Below are 17,649 nucleotides of genomic sequence, written 5' to 3'. Positions count from 1 at the left end.
TTGTTTTAGGGGGAAAAATGAATAAATGAAATTGCAGAAAACAGAAGAGAGAACATTGAAGCATCTCCTTTTATGCGAGATGTCGGAGAGCGTGGCAAGATGGAAAAGCGCCACCATGCACGCGCACCACACAGAACAACAAGGGAAGGAAAAGCCGAACAGCGTCAAGCAGCTGCGGTACGCGGGGCACCGCCGCTGGCTTACTTCTTCGACTTCTTCGCCGGCGCAGCACCCTTCACGGGAGCGGCGGCATTCGCGGGGGCAGCGGCCTTCGCCGGAGCGGCAGCCTTCGCCGGGGCAGCGGCCTTCACCGGAGCGGCAGCCTTCGCCGGGGCAGCGGCCTTCACCGGCGCAGCGGCGGCCTTCTTCGCAACAGGGGCAGCGGACTTCTTCGCGGCCTCGGCCTTCTTCTTCTGCGCAGCAGCGGCGGCGTCGTCGCGCTTCGCACGCTCGCGGTCCTTCTCGCGCTTCTTCAGCTCCTGCTTGCGGGACTTGTTGCGGTTCTGCTCGTCGCGCGTGCGCTTCGCGGCAAGCTGCTCCGCAAGCTGGCGCTCCTTCTTCTTCTCGTTCTTGATCTTGTGGATGTGCTCCATCAGGTTGCGCTTGTTGCGGAACACGTTACCCTTCGCGCGCACGTACAGGTCGCGGTACACGTGGCGGTCGATCTTCTTCTCCGCGCGGTACTTGCGCAGCAGGCGGCGCAGAATGCGCAGGCGGCGCATCCACAGCTCCTTGCTCGGCATGCGGGCCTCGCGGCTACCCTCGCGGCGGCCAACGCCGTTGTGGCGGCCCATGTCCTTCGCCGCCTTCATCTTGCGCCAGCGGGCACGGGAGTGCACCTTCACCGGCTTGCGGATGATGAAGCCGTCCTTCACAAGCTTGCGCACGCTCTTGCGCGAGTTCGCGTTCTGGATCTCCATCGCCTCGTTGGGGTCCAGCCACACGCGAGCACGGCCGCAGCCGAGGATGCTCGCCGCCAGACGGGCCTGCAGCTTCAGAGACACCATTGTCAAGTTGAGAGGATGTTCTCCTTTACAGTGGGTAGATCAATTCGAATGCGTACGTACGCAGCAGTCGGAAGTGATGAATACGAAAGCGAAAGATACGTTGTGTGTTGGGTTTGGGTTTGGGTGTTGTTGCACGACGCACGCCAAACACAGCAGACACGAACAGAAAAAGACGTATGCAGGGTTGAGAAAGCGCACATGCGGCGCGACACGCATACGCACAAGTTGCGGAAGAGACGCACGAAAGGCAAGAGAAAAAGAAGGAGGTATGACATTAGAGTGAAGCAAACAGGAAAGGCAAAAGCGTCACTCACGGGCTCGCGGTAGAGAGAATCGATGCGCTCGCTTCAACATAGACTGTTTTGGAAAGAAGCGAGTGAATTTTTTCATTGCACCGTTCACCTTGCATCGATTTAAAAACAATACAAAAAAAAAACGTTTCCTGCTGCGTTTGTTCCTCTCTGCGTCCCTACTCGTGGAAGACTCTTTGCAGGGAAGCGTTTGGTACATCTTTTCTGTGAAAAGATCGCTGGCGCAGACAGGCTTCGAAAGTGCCTCCTTGTACCATTAAACCTCGCCATCCTCGTAAAACCTGCTCTGGTACCATTCGTTGCTGCGGTAGTGAGCACTCTCTTGTGCAATCGTGCTGATCTTCGTGACAGTAACAGATACCGTCGCAACACGTGTTTTGGCACACGAAGAGCAACAACAACAACAATACGAAAACGGTTTGGACAAGAAGCTGAATAAAGCACCGGTGAGAAAAGAAAGAAAAATAGAACAGTTCAGTTTTAGTGTACATTCATGAGGAGTGCATCACCCTCTCTCCCCCTTCCCTCGCAAGATGATCAAAAGATCTTAAGAAAAAAAGAAAACCAGGTGGACTTCGCTCTACAGCTTCTTTGTTCAATGTGCCTTGTTCAACGCAGCAGGCCCCTGAAAGTCACCTGCTCACCGTCTTCTTCCGTTTTTGTGGGCTACGAATTTAAGAAGCTCAGGAGCGCCGACTTCTTTTCCTCTGTGAGCAACGCGCTAATCTTCGCGTCTAGCGTCGCTTGATACCGGTCCGACACCGCCCGCCGCGTCCGCGCCTCCTGGCGCCGCTCCAGCTCCGCAACGGAGACCGAGGCACTTATCTTGACCGGATCACCGTTGCGGGAAACCGACGGCGATGAAGAAGGCGCCTTCGATAACGTCGCTGCGGCTTCGGTGGCCGTTGCTGCTTCTGATGCCTGATCGCATGAGCCAAATTCGCATTTCTCTCCCACAACACGATCGGCTTCGCGACAGCGTTGTCCAGCACCGGCGCTAGCGTCGGCCGCCATCGCCTCACTGTTGCCGTTGCCGTTGCTGCTCCGTTGCAGTATCGGTGCATCAATAGGTCGAGTGGGCGCGCCGGCCTCCGCCTCTCTCGCCAGCAACAGTTCTCGTGTCTCGCGGCTGAGCGCGTCGGACAGCTTCGCGCACTCGCCTCGCTTCAGCACGGTGCTGTCACGGCCGTGGCAGTCGCGGCGGTGGTCGCAGAAAATGTCGCGATGCATGTACACGCCGCACATATCGCACTTAAAGTACTCCAAATCAGCTGTCATGTGCGACATCTTGGCAACACAAGGACCCCTGAGCTGTTTCTTTTTTTTTTCCAGTGTTGTTATTGTTGAGGACACTCTAGCTGTTACTTTCTTCTTCCTCCTCCTTTCAATGGACAGAAGAGTGCCAAAGGAAAGCTAATAGCGTTGGAAATATTATATTTATTTTGGGGGAGCCCTCTTTTACGAGGCGTGCGCTACGAGCTGAATTCGTAGCGCACTGTATTGTGCAGAAAGCTAAAATGATGGGCGACTTTCTTGAAACGGAAATCTGGCAATATGAATAAATCGGATTCTCTTCTTGTAGCAGGGCTACCAAATAAGTGTCAATCAAGGGTCCAATAGGCTACCACGAAAGAATCAGAAGCGAATACTGCTTGTGAACTCCGTCGTTGCTTTGCACTGGCGCAGAGAGCATTCTACACGGCAAAAACCACAAGCATTAAAGAGAAGGCAAGAGGAAATCGACCGAGAGGGGAAACAGAAAGAAGATAGCGTACATGAAATTGGGCAAGACGCCAATCTCATGCCGTGTGCAGCGTGCACGATACTAAACTACTGATAAACGTTACAGCTGCACCGGCCATATATATCAGCTCAAACCTCCGCTTCACCTTCTTCTCCAATTAAGTCGGAGACCCGCCTCATCAAAGACGCAGTGAAGAGCACCAAAACGCATAGCGCGTGCAAGTAACGCACAGAACGAGGACGCGAAGGCAGAAACGGACCACTCACAAGAGCGAGAGACCATCACATCAATAACACACGAAGGGAACCAAGGGAATGCTTGCGTCGCTTGTAAAAAAAAACGTACGACGCCGCATACACCCTCTGCCCTCCTGATGATTTCCACGTCCTACGTGAGGTGGGTCCGACCTCTTCATCCGCTTTTCTGTGCGGCTTTCCAGCAGCGTTGGTACGCTGTGATCGCACAGCAACGTTGTCCTCACATTTACTCTGTTGTCGATGTGTTTGACTAAGTTACGAAGAAATGAACCAAAAAGTAAAAAAAAAACAATGTCTTCAGCTCCGAACAGGTTTGACACCACACAGAACGACAAGGGAAGGAAAAGCCGAACAGCGTCAAGCAGCTGCGGTACGCGGGGCACCGCCGCTGGCTTACTTCTTCGACTTCTTCGCCGGCGCAGCACCCTTCACGGGAGCGGCGGCATTCGCGGGGGCAGCGGCCTTCGCCGGAGCGGCAGCCTTCGCCGGGGCAGCGGCCTTCACCGGAGCGGCAGCCTTCGCCGGGGCAGCGGCCTTCACCGGCGCAGCGGCGGCCTTCTTCGCAACAGGGGCAGCGGACTTCTTCGCGGCCTCGGCCTTCTTCTTCTGCGCAGCAGCGGCGGCGTCGTCGCGCTTCGCACGCTCGCGGTCCTTCTCGCGCTTCTTCAGCTCCTGCTTGCGGGACTTGTTGCGGTTCTGCTCGTCGCGCGTGCGCTTCGCGGCAAGCTGCTCCGCAAGCTGGCGCTCCTTCTTCTTCTCGTTCTTGATCTTGTGGATGTGCTCCATCAGGTTGCGCTTGTTGCGGAACACGTTACCCTTCGCGCGCACGTACAGGTCGCGGTACACGTGGCGGTCGATCTTCTTCTCCGCGCGGTACTTGCGCAGCAGGCGGCGCAGAATGCGCAGGCGGCGCATCCACAGCTCCTTGCTCGGCATGCGGGCCTCGCGGCTACCCTCGCGGCGGCCAACGCCGTTGTGGCGGCCCATGTCCTTCGCCGCCTTCATCTTGCGCCAGCGGGCACGGGAGTGCACCTTCACCGGCTTGCGGATGATGAAGCCGTCCTTCACAAGCTTGCGCACGCTCTTGCGCGAGTTCGCGTTCTGGATCTCCATCGCCTCGTTGGGGTCCAGCCACACGCGAGCACGGCCGCAGCCGAGGATGCTCGCCGCCAGACGGGCCTGCAGCTTCAGAGACACCATTGACTCCTTTTTTCCGACTTAGAAGACTGTAGCGAGAAGTAATAATTGCGATTGTTAATGAAGCAGATTTGCGAAGAAGACAGTGCATCGAAGTGTTACGCAATGGGCATTAGAGATCATCAAAACAGGAGGAGGAGAAGAAAGAGAGCGAGGGAAAGAGTCAAACAAAAAAAAAGATAAAGGGACGTGAAAATGAAGCGCACGTCAGCTGGTTATAGATAACTGCGAAAGCTACGGAGTATCTGTGAATAACTCCCTCTCATGATTACTGTGTACGTCTCCAGAAGGACAGAATCTGCACCACTGCAAACGCGTTCCTTGAACTTTCCTTTGCGGTACCCTCGCACATACATGCCGTTCTTTGATGCTTGGTTAGCTTGGTTGTTGTTGTTTTGTGGCTTTTGGCAGAAAGAGGTGGATATCGCGTCCATCAGAAACAAACGGTATTACAATTCAAAATAATAATAATAATAATAAATAAAAGAAACTATCTTAAAGAGATAGTGGTGCATTTCCACCCAGAGAGAAACGTTTTTGTGGAAACAAAGAAAATGAAAAAGAGAGAGCCCAGATAAACCAGGAAGAGAACGACCTACCTATATAATGTAACCTATTCCGTCCTTAAACTTCTTACATTGCTGACGCTGTCTACACAAGAAACAGAAAAAAACCTCCTTCGCTGGTCAAGAAAGAAGCGCAGCGTAAGAACAGAGGAGAAGTTCTCTTTCTTTGGTGATGGAAAAAGAAAAAAGAGGACTTCACTGCTGCACGGCATCGTCCAATTAAAGGCGCACATCATACGTTTTTTTTAACAGCTTTTTGGCATTTTGAATGTTTAAAAAGAAGAGGACAAAATAACTTAGCTTTTGGTGGGATGAGAGGATCATCGTCGTGGAAAGACCCAAGACTGAATCAGCGTCTCACCTTCAACTTCCGAAGTCCGACAGCTTCGCTCAGAGGTGGCCGTCAACCACGACTGCCTGAGTTCAACCATCACACAACGTCCATTTGAAAAGAAAAGAGACAGCTAGTCTCCGCATAGTAGAATCGAAAGCACAACCGAATGCCGTCACCACTAGACATAAGGAGAGGAGATCGGTACACAATCCGTTCCTGGTGGAGAGAAAGCCAAGCACGTATTGACTGTCGAACAAGAACAACCATATCGCCAATTCTTCTTCCTGCCCACGCGCTTGACGCCTACGCCTCCGCCTCCAGCTTCGGGTCATACTTGCCCTGCGAGGCAAGCGAGTTCATGCGCGCACGGTGCAGGAACGCGCGGCGCGCATCCGGGATCAGCTCGTCCTTGCCCTTCCACGCCTTCAGCGCGCTGCCCTGCAACGCACGCCCAAACGTGAACGTCAGGTGCCACGGACGCGCAACGGGCGCGTTGTTGATCGCGTTCAGGTACTCCGACGACTGCAGCTCGCTCAGACCACCAGACAGGAACCCGATCGCAGGCACCGCGGGCGGCACAACGCGCGACAGCGTCTGCACAGTCGCCAGCGCAACCTCCTCCGGCGCGCACTTGATCCCAGACTCAGACCCGGCAACAACCATGCTCGGCTTCAGGAACATGCCCTCCAGGATCACACCGTGGCGGTGCAGCGCAGCGAACACCGTCGCCCACACGTGCTCCGACACGCGCTGGCACGTCTCCACGTCGTGCGTGCCCTCCAGCATCACCTCCGGCTCCACAATCGGCACAAGCCCGTTCAGCTGCGACAGCGCGGCGTAGCGTGCCTGCGTTTCTGCGTTGAACTGGATCAGCGACTCCGACACGTTGCCGTTCTGGATCTTGAACACGTTGCGCCACTTGCAGAAGCGCGCACCAAGCTTGTAGTAGTGCTGCACGCGCTCCACGTACCCGTCCATGCCGGCAGTCATTTCCTCGCCAGGCGCGCCCTCGTAGAACGGACGCAGGCCGCCGTCCACGTTCACGCCAGACACAACGCCGTTCTTGCGCAGCATCTCCGTGAACATCATCCCCTGGCTGCACTGCTGCTCCACCGTCTCCTTGCTCAGGATCACACCGCCAATGTACTTGTGCAGGTCCTCCGTCTCCAGCAGCACCACGCGGTACTTGCGGCGGTTCGCCTCGTTGTTCTCCAGGCCCATCGGTGCGAAGCGCGCGTCGTACGCGTCGTTCGGCTCGTCCGCAGCGAGGATGCCCTTGCCGCGCGTCGCAAGAATGCGTGCCGTCTCCAGCAGCTCCTTCTCGTACGGCGTGCGCACGCGGCCGTACGCGGGCAGCTGCGACTGGAGCACCGTGATCGTGGCGGACATGATCGAGAGAGGTGGGGTGGGTGCGAGGGTTAGAAAGGGAAAGGAAAGCGAGCGGTTAGTTTTTGGTTGGATAGCGTTGATTCTTGTGGGAACGTTGGCGTTTGAGAAGTAGAGAGCGATACTAAGGTTGAAGTTTGCGTAGAGACAGCAACACCGTAGAGGTGTAGCTTGTGTGACAGCTCAGGTTGAAAGGTATCTCATATGTCTAACGGCATGAACAGGTTGGAGGCGCGGTGATGAAATCTGTTCTCCCTCCGTGATATCTTGGGAAAGGAATTAAAATCTGTAGATGGCAGCGAAGCTTGTGAAGAGGGGCTGTCTCTAGTACGATTGGCAACGCAAGATTTGTTCTTCTTTGTTTTTAACCCTTGAAAACGTTCGCTGTGTTGGCCGTTTTTTCTTAACTTAGAGCTGCAGTACCTGCCTCAACAGGTTCTGATCGAATAGACGCTTTCTTTCATTCTTTTCACTCCGCCAAAAGCGATTCTGTGAGCAACTCATCGAAGAACTCGTCGTTATCGTCCACGTCTCTGGTATCGCTAGAGTCCTGCCTCAACATGCGCATCTCATCTTGGTGTACACCTTGATAATAAGTGCTGTTTCGAAAGAGCCGGACGCGGGGGTTGTGGCTTTCCGGCTGTTTTGTTTCAGCGGCTTGGAGAGCAAACCGCTGCGCAAACTGACGCGCGGCCTCAATCGCGGATTCAGCACTGGCAAATTCAACAAATACAGAGAGCACTGTGTTATGCGTGTCCCACGTCACGGTCGCTGCTCCCGGCGTGGCCAGGTCCGTTACTGCGGGTTGGTCCTCATTATTTCCTACTGTCGACCTCAAAGAACTCTGCGGCCGTTGTAGCGGATCCTCGTGCACGTGATAGGAAAGCACACGACCATACTGGCAGCACTCTTCTATGACATGGAGAACAAACGGTTTCTCTGCGCTATTTGTGGTGGCATTCCCTGTGCTTGCCTTTGCCCCGCACGACTCGGCTTGGGAAAGCAGCAAATGTCGGAGAACCATAACAGTTCCAGTATCGACAGGCACAACCGGCAACGACGACTTTAAAGCCCCGTTTGATGGTGAACGGCTGGGAGGAAGAAGAAACAGGGAAAAGGGTATGCCCTCCTCGCCGCGTCGCTGAACAGAATCGCCACTTTCTCTAGCAGACGTGACACAAAGACGTTCGTTGGCGCGCTCTGCCATGGCCTCGGTCTCTTCGCTCTTGCTCTTCTTCGCCATCTCTAAAAGGGTCGGACGCAACAAGTTTTCTCCATACACAAAAGCATCATTGAGCAAAAGACGCACGGGAAAAGCGCAGTCGGAGTTTAGCGGGAAAAGGTTGAAAGGGAGTCGAGGGGTGTCCTCGGCGAGCACGCATTGTATAATGCTGCCATCGAAGAGCTCTCCGTTGAAGTGGTCAGACAGATGCTTAAAAAGTAAGACAAAACGGGAAGAATAGGCATCGCCAGCTGTCGATGCGGGGTGCACCCATATTCCCAGTTCCTGTGCCCGGTGGCTTGCAACCTTGCTCGACGAAGCACGGACTTCCTCTTTACAACGATCTACAGCATCGAGCTTGACGCAAACAAGAGCGAGGTCAACTTGAAGTGCACGGGACACTGCCGTTGGTGGTTTCAGTGACGGCTGTGAAACTGTGCCGGCTGCATCGGTGGCACACCCTTCCAACACAGCGGCAACGTCATGCTCTCCTTGTGCTACTCCTTCGAACTGCAGCCAAAACTCTTCGGCCACGTCGATCAACCGCTGTGTGAAGTCTGTGAGAGCGTCGAAGTCGGCTACTAATCGAGCGTGGGACAGCGCGTTACGAATGAAAAGACCGTCGAAGTTTTTAGGAGCCGAAACAGTCGTTGGCAGGCTCTGTGTCGAGCTTCTCGCCTCCGCCGAGTGCCTTTCTTGAATTCTTTCATCGTCTTCTGCGCGGCGAAACTTCGTTTTTCCTTCCTCGGCGTCTACCTCTCCTTCCCGTGACCGTTTGCGTAGGTGATCGTCGTTGTTGAGAGCTTGTGCAGAAGCGAGTACGATTTCTGCCGTTCCACCATTTCCCAACACCCCTCCCCTTTCACCAACTGCCCTCAGCAGAATCTCCACTGCACCATCATCAACTCTGAATCTGTCCTCGCCAACGACTACATACTGCTGGCACGAGATGGGTAGCCCTCCCTTCGGGCACACCTCATTATTTGCCTTGCAGGGGCTTGTTGGAGCATCTTGCGCATTTACAACGTGCTGCAGAATTGACCCGAACCCCATGCTCACCTGCAATTCGACGTCGAACAGAACCAGCTGCTCCACGTACGTCAGCTTATACGGACGCCACCGACTGAGGTTGTATGCTGGAGGTAGCTGGCCATCGCCTTCTATGTCAAGCAGCAAGTCTTCCAACCCTCCCAAACGTGCTGCGGCGTCGATGTTGACAGTGGAAGACCCGCCTCCGAGCTGCGATACGGACTCCCATAGCGGTGGTGTTCCGACGACCACGTCGGCGCGTTTACCTGCGGGCAGCGAAGGGTACCCTTCAAATAAGTTGTGCACAACCAGGTGCAGCGAGGGGCAAAAGAGGTTCAAGATGGCAGTGAACTCAATGCACTGAGAATGAGTCGCGCACAACACCACCGCCCGTGGTCCTTGTGCGCGCTCTAGCACCGGATGTTTGGCCACATGCAAGGCAACGGTGAGGGAAAGGGCGTACAAAACTTCCAGTTTCGCGGCGCCATGCGCAAGCAGGTGACGTGAACGCGCTGATGCGGGGACGTATTCGATGCACGCCTTGGACCGCAACTCGGCTTGACTGGCAGGGAAATCCTCCGTCAGAGAAAGACCAGTTCCGCCCAAATGCACAATCACGTTTTCACCGAACAAAGCATGACGATACACCTCCCAAAACCAGATTCCGCCTGGAGCGCTCGAGACTGTGCGAAACGATTCGGGGTAAGGAAGCACATCTCTTAAAGTTTGCCGAAACGAGGAGGAGATGAGGTTCGTGAATTCTTCTTCGCTGGCTTGCCCTCGACTGTGGCATTGATGACTGGACACCTTGAGCTCGTACGGCACGTCTGAGGAGATAGAAGGAAAACGATTCTGGAGCCACGCAGGGTCGCAGAGCCTACGCCCGTGCTTTGGTGTGGCGGAATGCGACATCGGAAAAATGAGACACTTTTGTTCAGTTACACTATGCCAACATAAATTGAGTTCAGTTTTCAAGACTTTGCCAGACAAACGCATGGCAGCGGAGTAGCAGAACGAAATGCATTTTGTTGTCGAAAGGAAAGAAAAATGAGAGCAGCTTTAAGATACGGAGATGGAAAAGAAAAAAGTTGACATTTCGATTACAATGGTTCTAACTTTGTGACAGCTTTCTAGAAGCTGATGAATCGCACGTGCTGCGGAAAAAACCTGAGCACAGAGAAATTACCGTTATATCCACCACAGCAAGTCAAATACGAAAGAAACCTCGTCGCGGTCTTGTTCCTGTTGGTGCTGTACGTTCTTGCGGTCGCATGTGCAACTGGCAACCGCGAAGTTTAACGGCACCAACACCAAAAGCTTTCAGCAGGTCAACGATACTGGCTTCCGTGTGCGTCATTTGGCGCCAAGCGGAAACGAGACGCGTACATCTCGGAGCACATACTCAAACGAATCAGCTATGGGAAAAAGCTGGTGGTCACCGTGTGCGCCTAAGTATTGGAAAACACCAATTACTGTCCAAGATGGAAACAAAATCTAGCGGCTCATACTCAAACACGCCAGCTATAAAGTGTAAGCAGGTTGTCACCGTGAGCCGCAGCTTACGTCACATTGCCAATCTAGTCCAACGAAGGCACAGACCACGTTTCTCCTTTTCGTTTCGCTAGCACAACGAAAATTGCTAGATGAGAAGAGAGAGCGATACACCAAGCAAGATGTCTAAAGTTAAAATATGCACGGGAAAAAAGGATGCATTTTGTGTGTGCATATAAATATTTGGAAGAAAAAAGAAAGAGGAGAGTTATGAGTTGAAAGAGAGAGGAGTTAGTGAGAAGAATTGCAGATTAATAAAAGCTTTGTCCTCCAATTCGCGGCCTGGTGAAAGTCGGAAAAGCCAGCGTGCGCAAATTCAAAAAAAAGATGATTTAGCGGCTGAAGCACGGTAAACGAGACATAACAGGCTTCTCCGCCCCGCAAAAAAGAAAGAAATTTGTTACTCTTTTTCCTGTTTTAACTGTGATGCAAAAAAAAAAGACTTCTCGTGTCAAAAATACACGATGCACGTAGCGCAGCAGCATAACACTGTTCCGCTTAAAACCCACCACAAATTAAAACCAGAAGGCGAATGGTCCACATCGTTAACCGGAGGTTCTACATGATCGCCTTCACCTTGGCTCAATGCAACCGGCGGAGGCTTAGCCTTCTTCAAGGCAAAGTGCGGTGGGCGAAGACGACTCTGGAGACGTTGACGAGAGGATGTTGCAGTAGAAAACGCAGTCGAGACAACATCGCCTCCTTCGCCGTGCTCAGCCTGATTATGAAAGTTTGACGTCACAACATTTTTCAACGCAATGGTGCGTTCGGGATGAATGTATTTGCAGCGGGAACCGTACAAGCACTTGCCTTGAATGAACTGCGCGCAGATCTCTCCCCCAATGTGTGAAGACGCAGCAGTGCTAAGTGTCACTTTTTTTGCTTTCTTCTGGTTTCCATCCTTTTTTGACGTTCCGCTATCCCCAAACAGCCACGGTCGCGCTTGCATTTCCTCTTGAAACTTGTGCTCTTTCTCTTCCATCGCGCCAATTCTCCGCAACAGCCCCAGGTGAAACGGGTTGTTATTGGGATCAGAGCTTGCCATTGCGTTGTACTGCAGCGCCTTTTCGATTACGAGCGAGTCCTTCGGATTGATAATAGTGTCTTCGAGCCGAAGGAAGATAATTTGCGGATTGGTGCAAACCAACCGCCTCAGCGCTTTGCTCGTGCCTTCTCCGCCGCGCGTTCCGGAAAGATCAATCGCGCGAATGTGACTGTGGTGCTCCAGAGCCTTGCAGAGCGGGACCAGCGAAATGTCCGATACGTCTAAATAACGGATTTGCAATGACAAGATTGAACTGTTATGCTTTATTGCTGCAGCAAAGCAAATAAGTTCCTGATCACCAAAGGTACCAAATCCTTCCGAATCCTCCAGACAGACGCTCTGTACAATATTTTGGACAGTCTGCTGAATCAAAATATTTACATCCATTCCAACGTTGTACTCCTCACGCTCGAAAGTTGAGTCCTCGTTTTCATCGCCAGACGAGTCACCGCTGTTGCCGGAATCGGCGAGGTACGCATCATACAAACTCTTCTTTTTCCGCCATCGCTTCTGACTTTTATCTCCATGTTTTTGTTTTTGGCAAGACATGATCTAGGTGTAGGAATTCTTGATGTGGATTAAAAAAAGAAAAAGCGAAGCACATGCGAAATTAGGGAGAGAAACAGAGGAAGAGGGAAAAAAGATAATGTTGATAACGAAGAGACGAAGAAAACGAAGAAAGAGAGAAACACAAGCATTTAGTTCGGGATACATCAGTAAAACGAAAAGGAAGAGCTTTCTGAATCATTTAAACGATGAAAGCGTCAGTCAAAACCACTGACTTTTTAAAAGGAGGAATCTCTTTTCATCAAAAAAAAGTGTAAACAAAAATAACTAATACCGAAACTTGTGCGCTTCCAACAAGAAAGAAACATAAAGAAACTTTTTCTTTTGTTTTCCTTCCGTTTTCTCTACTTCAACGTTACAGACCTTTTTTACTTTTGACGCCGAAGCGATATTAAGAAAGCCACTATCGACGGGACTTCGTTTATTACAATAGTAATAAAAAGCTCAAGACCTAAAGTGCGTATTATTTAACAAAGAATATCTTTTCTATTTCTGTTTGACTGCTCGCTTTGTGCAGAAGATGAAAACGAGGGTGTACATGCTCTACAAAGTATCACAGATACGTCAAATAGTTGACTGAAAAGACTCAATGGTTAGAGGAGAAACACACTTAAAAGAGGAAGTAGTAGACCCAACAGAAGGTAAGTCCTCTTTTTCTGCTTCTCTTTTCTAATAATAACTTTAAAAGATTTCTTCTCTCCATGACCGAACAACAGCGGTTACCCTCGGTACTGCTTACACAGCAGGTAAAAATAATAGTGGGTCGTACGGTTTTATCAGTTGATTTCACTCTTCTCTTGCATACGACTTTAGCCATTTGCAAATAATGCGGTTTGTCATTAGAGGCAACAACAAAGAATCAAGCAGACGAATTGAAACGCTCAATCGCAGGGAAAAGTCACATACAAAGAACAGCAGGGATCAACAAAACAAAATTCCTTCGTTTATAATTTAATATATGTTCATTCAAACGCGCGGCGCATCCACTCCTTCTCGTGAGTTGGCGAAGCCACATCAAGAGACGGAGCTTCGAGACCCATGCACGACGCAAAAAGCCGAGAGGTCACCAAGTACGGATCGGCGTCACCGGCGGGACGCCGGTCCTCCATGTAGCCTTTGCGCTCACTTGCAACCGCATTCGGGATACGAATAGATGTGCCGCGAGTTCCAACGCCAGAACTGAACTCGTTAGCTTTGGAGGTCTCGTGCTTTCCGGTCAAGCGTTGGTTGTTCTCAGCCCCGTAAAAAACAATGTCCTGCCTAACTGTCTTGCGAAGGCGCTCGATGTATTGGTAAATGACATCAAGACCGTTCTCAGCGCGCGTCGACTCGGTAGAAAAGTTAGTGTGCAGACCGCTACCGTTCCAGTCCCCGTGAATGGGTTTCGCACGATAATCAACATCCAAGCCTTCATTTTCCAGGAGACGGAGGAGAACCCAGCGAGCAACAGTCAGCTGATCGCCCATCTCCAGGCCTTCGCAGGGACCCACCTGGAACTCCCACTGTCCAGGAGTGACTTCCCCGTTCGTACCGGAAACGTTCAGTCCCATCTCGAGACAAACCTCATAGTGTTGATCGCAATAATTGCGTCCGTAAGCGACACAGCTGCCGGTGCTGCAGTAGTAGGGACCTTGCGGCGCGGGAAAACCGTACTCCGGCCAGCCAAACGGACGACCGTTGCGCGTGACGATGAAGTACTCTTGCTCAAGACCAAACCAAGGGTGCTCCTCTGGGCATTGCTCAAACGCTTCACGAGCAGTCGCACGAGAATTATCGGCCGACGGCTCACCGCTAGGAAGATAGCACTCCGCAAGCACCAGAATCCACGGAATCTTCGATGCTGTGCGCGGCAGGCAGCACGGGAACGCGTTGACGGGCTTCAGCAGAATTTCAGTATCCAACCCTTTCGCCTGACCAGTCGAAGAACCGTCAAAGTTCCACACAGGAAAAACTCCGTCAGCGAGCAATTCTTTCGGATTCTTTTTCATATCATCCTGAGGGAGATACATAGTACGATCCTTGCTGCGAATATCGTGGTGCGCATCTTTGCCAGCCAGCCAAATGTACGTTACACGCACAGTCTGTTTATTTGAAGACGACATTGTGGCAAGCTTTTTCTTTTAATGCAAAGATATTAAGACCGCGTTATTAGGCGAGGAAGCTGATTAACTCTATGGAGAGTTGCAGATGTGCACAACAAAAAAAAAGAAAAAAAGATAATAGGGAACATATATATATATATATATACATATATATATTAGAGAAAGCTATGTATTTTGTTGCAGTCCATCGTATAAAACTCATTGGGCGAGATAATACTTGTTGCTTTTGGAAATCACATAACACGCAATAATAAGCTCTGAACAGCAGATAATAAAAGAGGACGGAAGAACAACGCTTTCCTCGAATCGATGTTCCTCATTAGTTACAACAAGTTTTCAATCTTTTTAATCCTGACTCAAACTCAAACTGGTATCATTATTTAACAGGGTCTAAAGTCTTCGTCAACAAGCACCAACAGCTCGGCTTGGTTTTATTCGCTACTACACTAATACCTGCTGTTGTTTCTTCGTCCTCTCGAGACACCGTTACAACTCTCGCTGTGACCAACAGTTCATCAAGTGCAATATTCCTTACCTCTTGCTTTCGCCCATATAAAGCACAGCACCGACCTGCGCAAACAGCTGCTCATACATGAAAAGCATTACTCGCGCTTTACGAGTCACACTGTAAAACCACAATTTCCCTGCTCAGGAAGGTCTTTTAGCGCATCTTGCTCAGTAGGGGCTCCACTCAGCACCCACAGCAATCAACACCACACCCTTTCTCTCTTAACGCTAGTTACGCAACCGCCTGCTGCGCCTGAGATTCATTTTAAGCAGGTGCCGTAGCGCACCATACCGACTCCATCTAAACAGCACCAGTAGTTAGTGAGTACTCCATTTTCTTCACCCTTAATTTGCAGCCCAACACTCGCCGCCGCCTCAAACGCGAAACACTTTTCCTTTCCTCTTTCACTCTACCTACCCCGCGCCCGAACACCCGAAGCCAGTCCTCCTTCCCCCCACCCACACACACACACACACGCACACCAAGCACCTCAACGGTCCACAAACGCAATCTTTGCGCCTCGGAACGGAAGACTCTAATCAATCGAAACGGATGATCCACTTCGATCTCTCCATCAAAGGACTCACTTTTGCGTTGAAAACGAAGCATGATGCCTTCTTTGGAAGGAACGTATTCCACTGGAAAAGCTATACTAGGCGGACTGTGCTTCACGAACGTTCATGATTTCTTGGGGCTCGTCCCGCATCAACAACACTCCGCAAACGCCTCCGGAAACGGCGGTGTAGAGGGACATTGTTGGTGTTCTCGTTGCCATGACCGGCGCTATCGCTCGTGGACGGTTCTTCTGAGCCAGGTCGTACCACTATTTAAGTTGTGCATGCCCCGTTGGGCGTGTGCAGGCCGGCTCCTTCACCAGAAAAAGTGTCCCGTTGAGCTGAGACAGCCTTCGCCTAAGGAGCTTCAACACCCAATAGAACTCTGCGATGCGGATATGTAGGAATGACGAGCTGCGGAGGAGTTGTGCGTATAATCGCTCCAAGTCACCGCACGTCATGCTTGGCGTCGGACCACCAAACATCTGGATCGTGTGATCTGCCACGCCCACTTTGAGAGTTGCGTGGTTGAAATATACCCCTCATGAAGTCAGTGACTTCTCCCGTGTAACTCTCATTCGTGTTAAGAGAGACTGGACACTCTTTTGCGGCGGTCAACATCCTCCTGGACGCCTTTTGAATTGCTTGACGCGTGTCTGCGTACCGTATGTTGTTGATGCAAACGTCGATTGAGGTCAGGGCTGGCTGTTCACGGTGATCCTTTTGCCTGCTTACGTCGGACGGCCTGCCACGGTGGACGTGAGGATTTGCACGATTTCCGGTGAGGCCAAGTGTCCCATCGGAGGCCGCGTCAAGTACCGCTGTGTACCGCTATTCGGATCTGTGAAGACGGAGCTTTCTTGATCTCTTTCTGGGAGCTCGACCTGGAAGAAACTAGCCCTCAGGTCGTGTACGCTGCCCATCTCGGCGCTCACTGCGTTGAGATGTATCGCAACGAGTAGGAGTGGCTCGTCTGGGCGGTAGCCTTGTGCTTTCTGAATGGTCGTTGTCGCCTAACTGAAAGGAAGGTGATGGGAGGAGGGGAAGTAAGAACGTGAAGAGTAGCTGCCACACACGCTAGTCGCCTGTGTTCTCCAGCTTTCATTCCACATTACGCGCATAAATCGCGTCGCACGTCGCTGACGCTCCCGTGAGACTCATTTATCCTTTGTAGTATACTTTTGGCCAAGGACCCTACCGCGTCTCCCACGTTGGCGAGAGGGAGTCACTCTACCGGGGACAACAGGTCGAAGAAAACTCCACTGAAGTTAAATAAAGCAAACAACCACGTCTTTGAAGAACTGGCAGGGTCACTTACCTCCTGCACTGACGTGGTGTTCTACTTGCCGGCGGTCCTCAAACAAAAAGCTTAAGGTCGTTGGGGCGAGCGGGAGAGAGCTTCGACTTTACACGTCGTAGTGAAGAGGAAAGGAGGGGGAAGAAAAAAGGGGTGTAAAGTAAAGCACTGACACGCATGCACCCGCTACCGCATTGCCTTTGGCCCCGCCACTCTTGGCATCACTCAGATTCTTCTTTACCAAGGTGACATCTGTTTCGAATCTATCTCTTTCTCATACCAGTAACTCTACCTGAAATAAGTCCGCGACACGCTATAACCTACTTCGGTTGCGCTTTTGCTCCCTCTCTCTGTCTCGGCCACGTGCTAAGGCGCCTTTGGACAGCGTTGTGCTTGGTCCCCGTGACCGTAAATGGCGTCATGCTGTCGGCAGAAGGCTGCCTCTCGCCTCGACACACTGCTGCGTTGGAGTTCATGTTGCGAACTTGTCGTATTATTTTGATCATATGAAGTTTGTTTATGTCGTCCTCGGAAGGTGCTGGAGAGCTTGTGGTGTACTTGTGTTGAAATTCCCAATTCCTGGCGTTGGAAACCGACGATTGTTGTGGGCTTCGACAGTGTGCAAAGCAATCTTCTGCAAGGAGGCCAAGGAGATGAACCACACACACGCTGACAGACCTTCCGGTCAAGGGCATCAACCAATTTGCTGCGCGTTGAGAGGTACAACTTCCGTCGTACAACGGATGTGTGAAGTCTTCTTCTGTGACGGCAACTTTTCATCCGTTTCCATGCACCTCGACTGACAGAGCCACTGTGACCAGCAACGCCTTCTTTTGCACGTCACTGTCCGGCAGAGACGGTAGAATTTGTCTACAAACTGATAAAGCTGGTCTGGTTTGTGTTGTGCCGCGGCTGTCCTTGCGGAGTTGCCGTTGGCGTTTTTTTCAGCAGTGAAACGGTTTATTTGGATTT

General features: G+C 51.7%; 7 protein-coding genes across 10 annotated transcripts; all 7 read right to left on the bottom strand.

Moving 5' to 3' along the window:
• Window positions 1-200: 200 nt before the first annotated feature.
• Window positions 201-1,032, bottom strand: ABB37_01902 (putative 60S ribosomal protein L19; the record flags this gene model as incomplete). Its single annotated transcript, XM_015798595.1, has 1 exon — window positions 201-1,032. Exon 1 carries the CDS (start codon window positions 1,005-1,007, stop codon window positions 201-203), a length of 807 nt encoding a protein of 268 aa, XP_015662073.1. The 5' UTR covers window positions 1,008-1,032.
• A 952-nt stretch (window positions 1,033-1,984) lies between these two features.
• On the bottom strand, window positions 1,985-3,014 carry ABB37_01901 (hypothetical protein; the record flags this gene model as incomplete). The annotated part of the gene is made up of 1 exon (XM_015798594.1): window positions 1,985-3,014. The coding sequence occupies exon 1, from the start codon at window positions 2,603-2,605 to the stop codon at window positions 1,985-1,987; it is 621 nt and encodes a 206-aa protein (XP_015662072.1). The 5' UTR covers window positions 2,606-3,014.
• A 698-nt stretch (window positions 3,015-3,712) lies between these two features.
• Window positions 3,713-4,519, bottom strand: ABB37_01900 (putative 60S ribosomal protein L19; the record flags this gene model as incomplete). The annotated part of the gene is made up of 1 exon (XM_015798593.1): window positions 3,713-4,519. The coding sequence occupies one exon, from the start codon at window positions 4,517-4,519 to the stop codon at window positions 3,713-3,715; it is 807 nt and encodes a 268-aa protein (XP_015662071.1).
• Window positions 4,520-5,719: 1,200 nt separating this feature from the next.
• Window positions 5,720-7,012, bottom strand: ABB37_01899 (putative fructose-bisphosphate aldolase glycosomal; the record flags this gene model as incomplete). Of its 2 annotated transcripts, none has more annotated exons than XM_015798591.1 (1): window positions 5,720-7,012. In XM_015798591.1, exon 1 carries the CDS (start codon window positions 6,803-6,805, stop codon window positions 5,720-5,722), a length of 1,086 nt encoding a protein of 361 aa, XP_015662069.1. In that variant the 5' UTR covers window positions 6,806-7,012. The 2 variants fall into 2 exon arrangements, with proteins under 2 accessions (XP_015662069.1, XP_015662070.1); XM_015798592.1 differs by having other exon boundaries at window positions 5,720-6,889.
• Window positions 7,013-7,271: 259 nt separating this feature from the next.
• On the bottom strand, window positions 7,272-10,732 carry ABB37_01898 (hypothetical protein; the record flags this gene model as incomplete). 2 transcript variants are annotated; one of them, XM_015798589.1, is made up of 1 exon in its annotated part: window positions 7,272-10,732. In XM_015798589.1, exon 1 carries the CDS (start codon window positions 9,963-9,965, stop codon window positions 7,272-7,274), a length of 2,694 nt encoding a protein of 897 aa, XP_015662067.1. In that variant the 5' UTR covers window positions 9,966-10,732. The 2 variants fall into 2 exon arrangements, with proteins under 2 accessions (XP_015662067.1, XP_015662068.1); XM_015798590.1 differs by having other exon boundaries at window positions 7,272-10,032.
• A 323-nt stretch (window positions 10,733-11,055) lies between these two features.
• Window positions 11,056-12,218, bottom strand: ABB37_01897 (hypothetical protein; the record flags this gene model as incomplete). Its single annotated transcript, XM_015798588.1, has 1 exon — window positions 11,056-12,218. The coding sequence occupies exon 1, from the start codon at window positions 12,196-12,198 to the stop codon at window positions 11,056-11,058; it is 1,143 nt and encodes a 380-aa protein (XP_015662066.1). The 5' UTR covers window positions 12,199-12,218.
• A 960-nt stretch (window positions 12,219-13,178) lies between these two features.
• On the bottom strand, window positions 13,179-14,389 carry ABB37_01896 (putative glutamine synthetase; the record flags this gene model as incomplete). Of its 2 annotated transcripts, none has more annotated exons than XM_015798586.1 (1): window positions 13,179-14,389. In XM_015798586.1, the coding sequence occupies exon 1, from the start codon at window positions 14,316-14,318 to the stop codon at window positions 13,179-13,181; it is 1,140 nt and encodes a 379-aa protein (XP_015662064.1). In that variant the 5' UTR covers window positions 14,319-14,389. The 2 variants fall into 2 exon arrangements, with proteins under 2 accessions (XP_015662064.1, XP_015662065.1); XM_015798587.1 differs by having other exon boundaries at window positions 13,179-14,329.
• Between the last annotated feature and the right edge of the window lie 3,260 nt (window positions 14,390-17,649).

Source organism: Leptomonas pyrrhocoris (genome assembly GCF_001293395.1).
Source record: "Leptomonas pyrrhocoris isolate H10 chromosome Unknown, whole genome shotgun sequence".
In the NCBI taxonomy this organism is placed as follows: domain Eukaryota; phylum Euglenozoa; class Kinetoplastea; order Trypanosomatida; family Trypanosomatidae; genus Leptomonas; species Leptomonas pyrrhocoris.
Note: the sequence above shows the minus strand (reverse complement) of the source record. Positions and strands in the feature narration are given on the sequence as shown.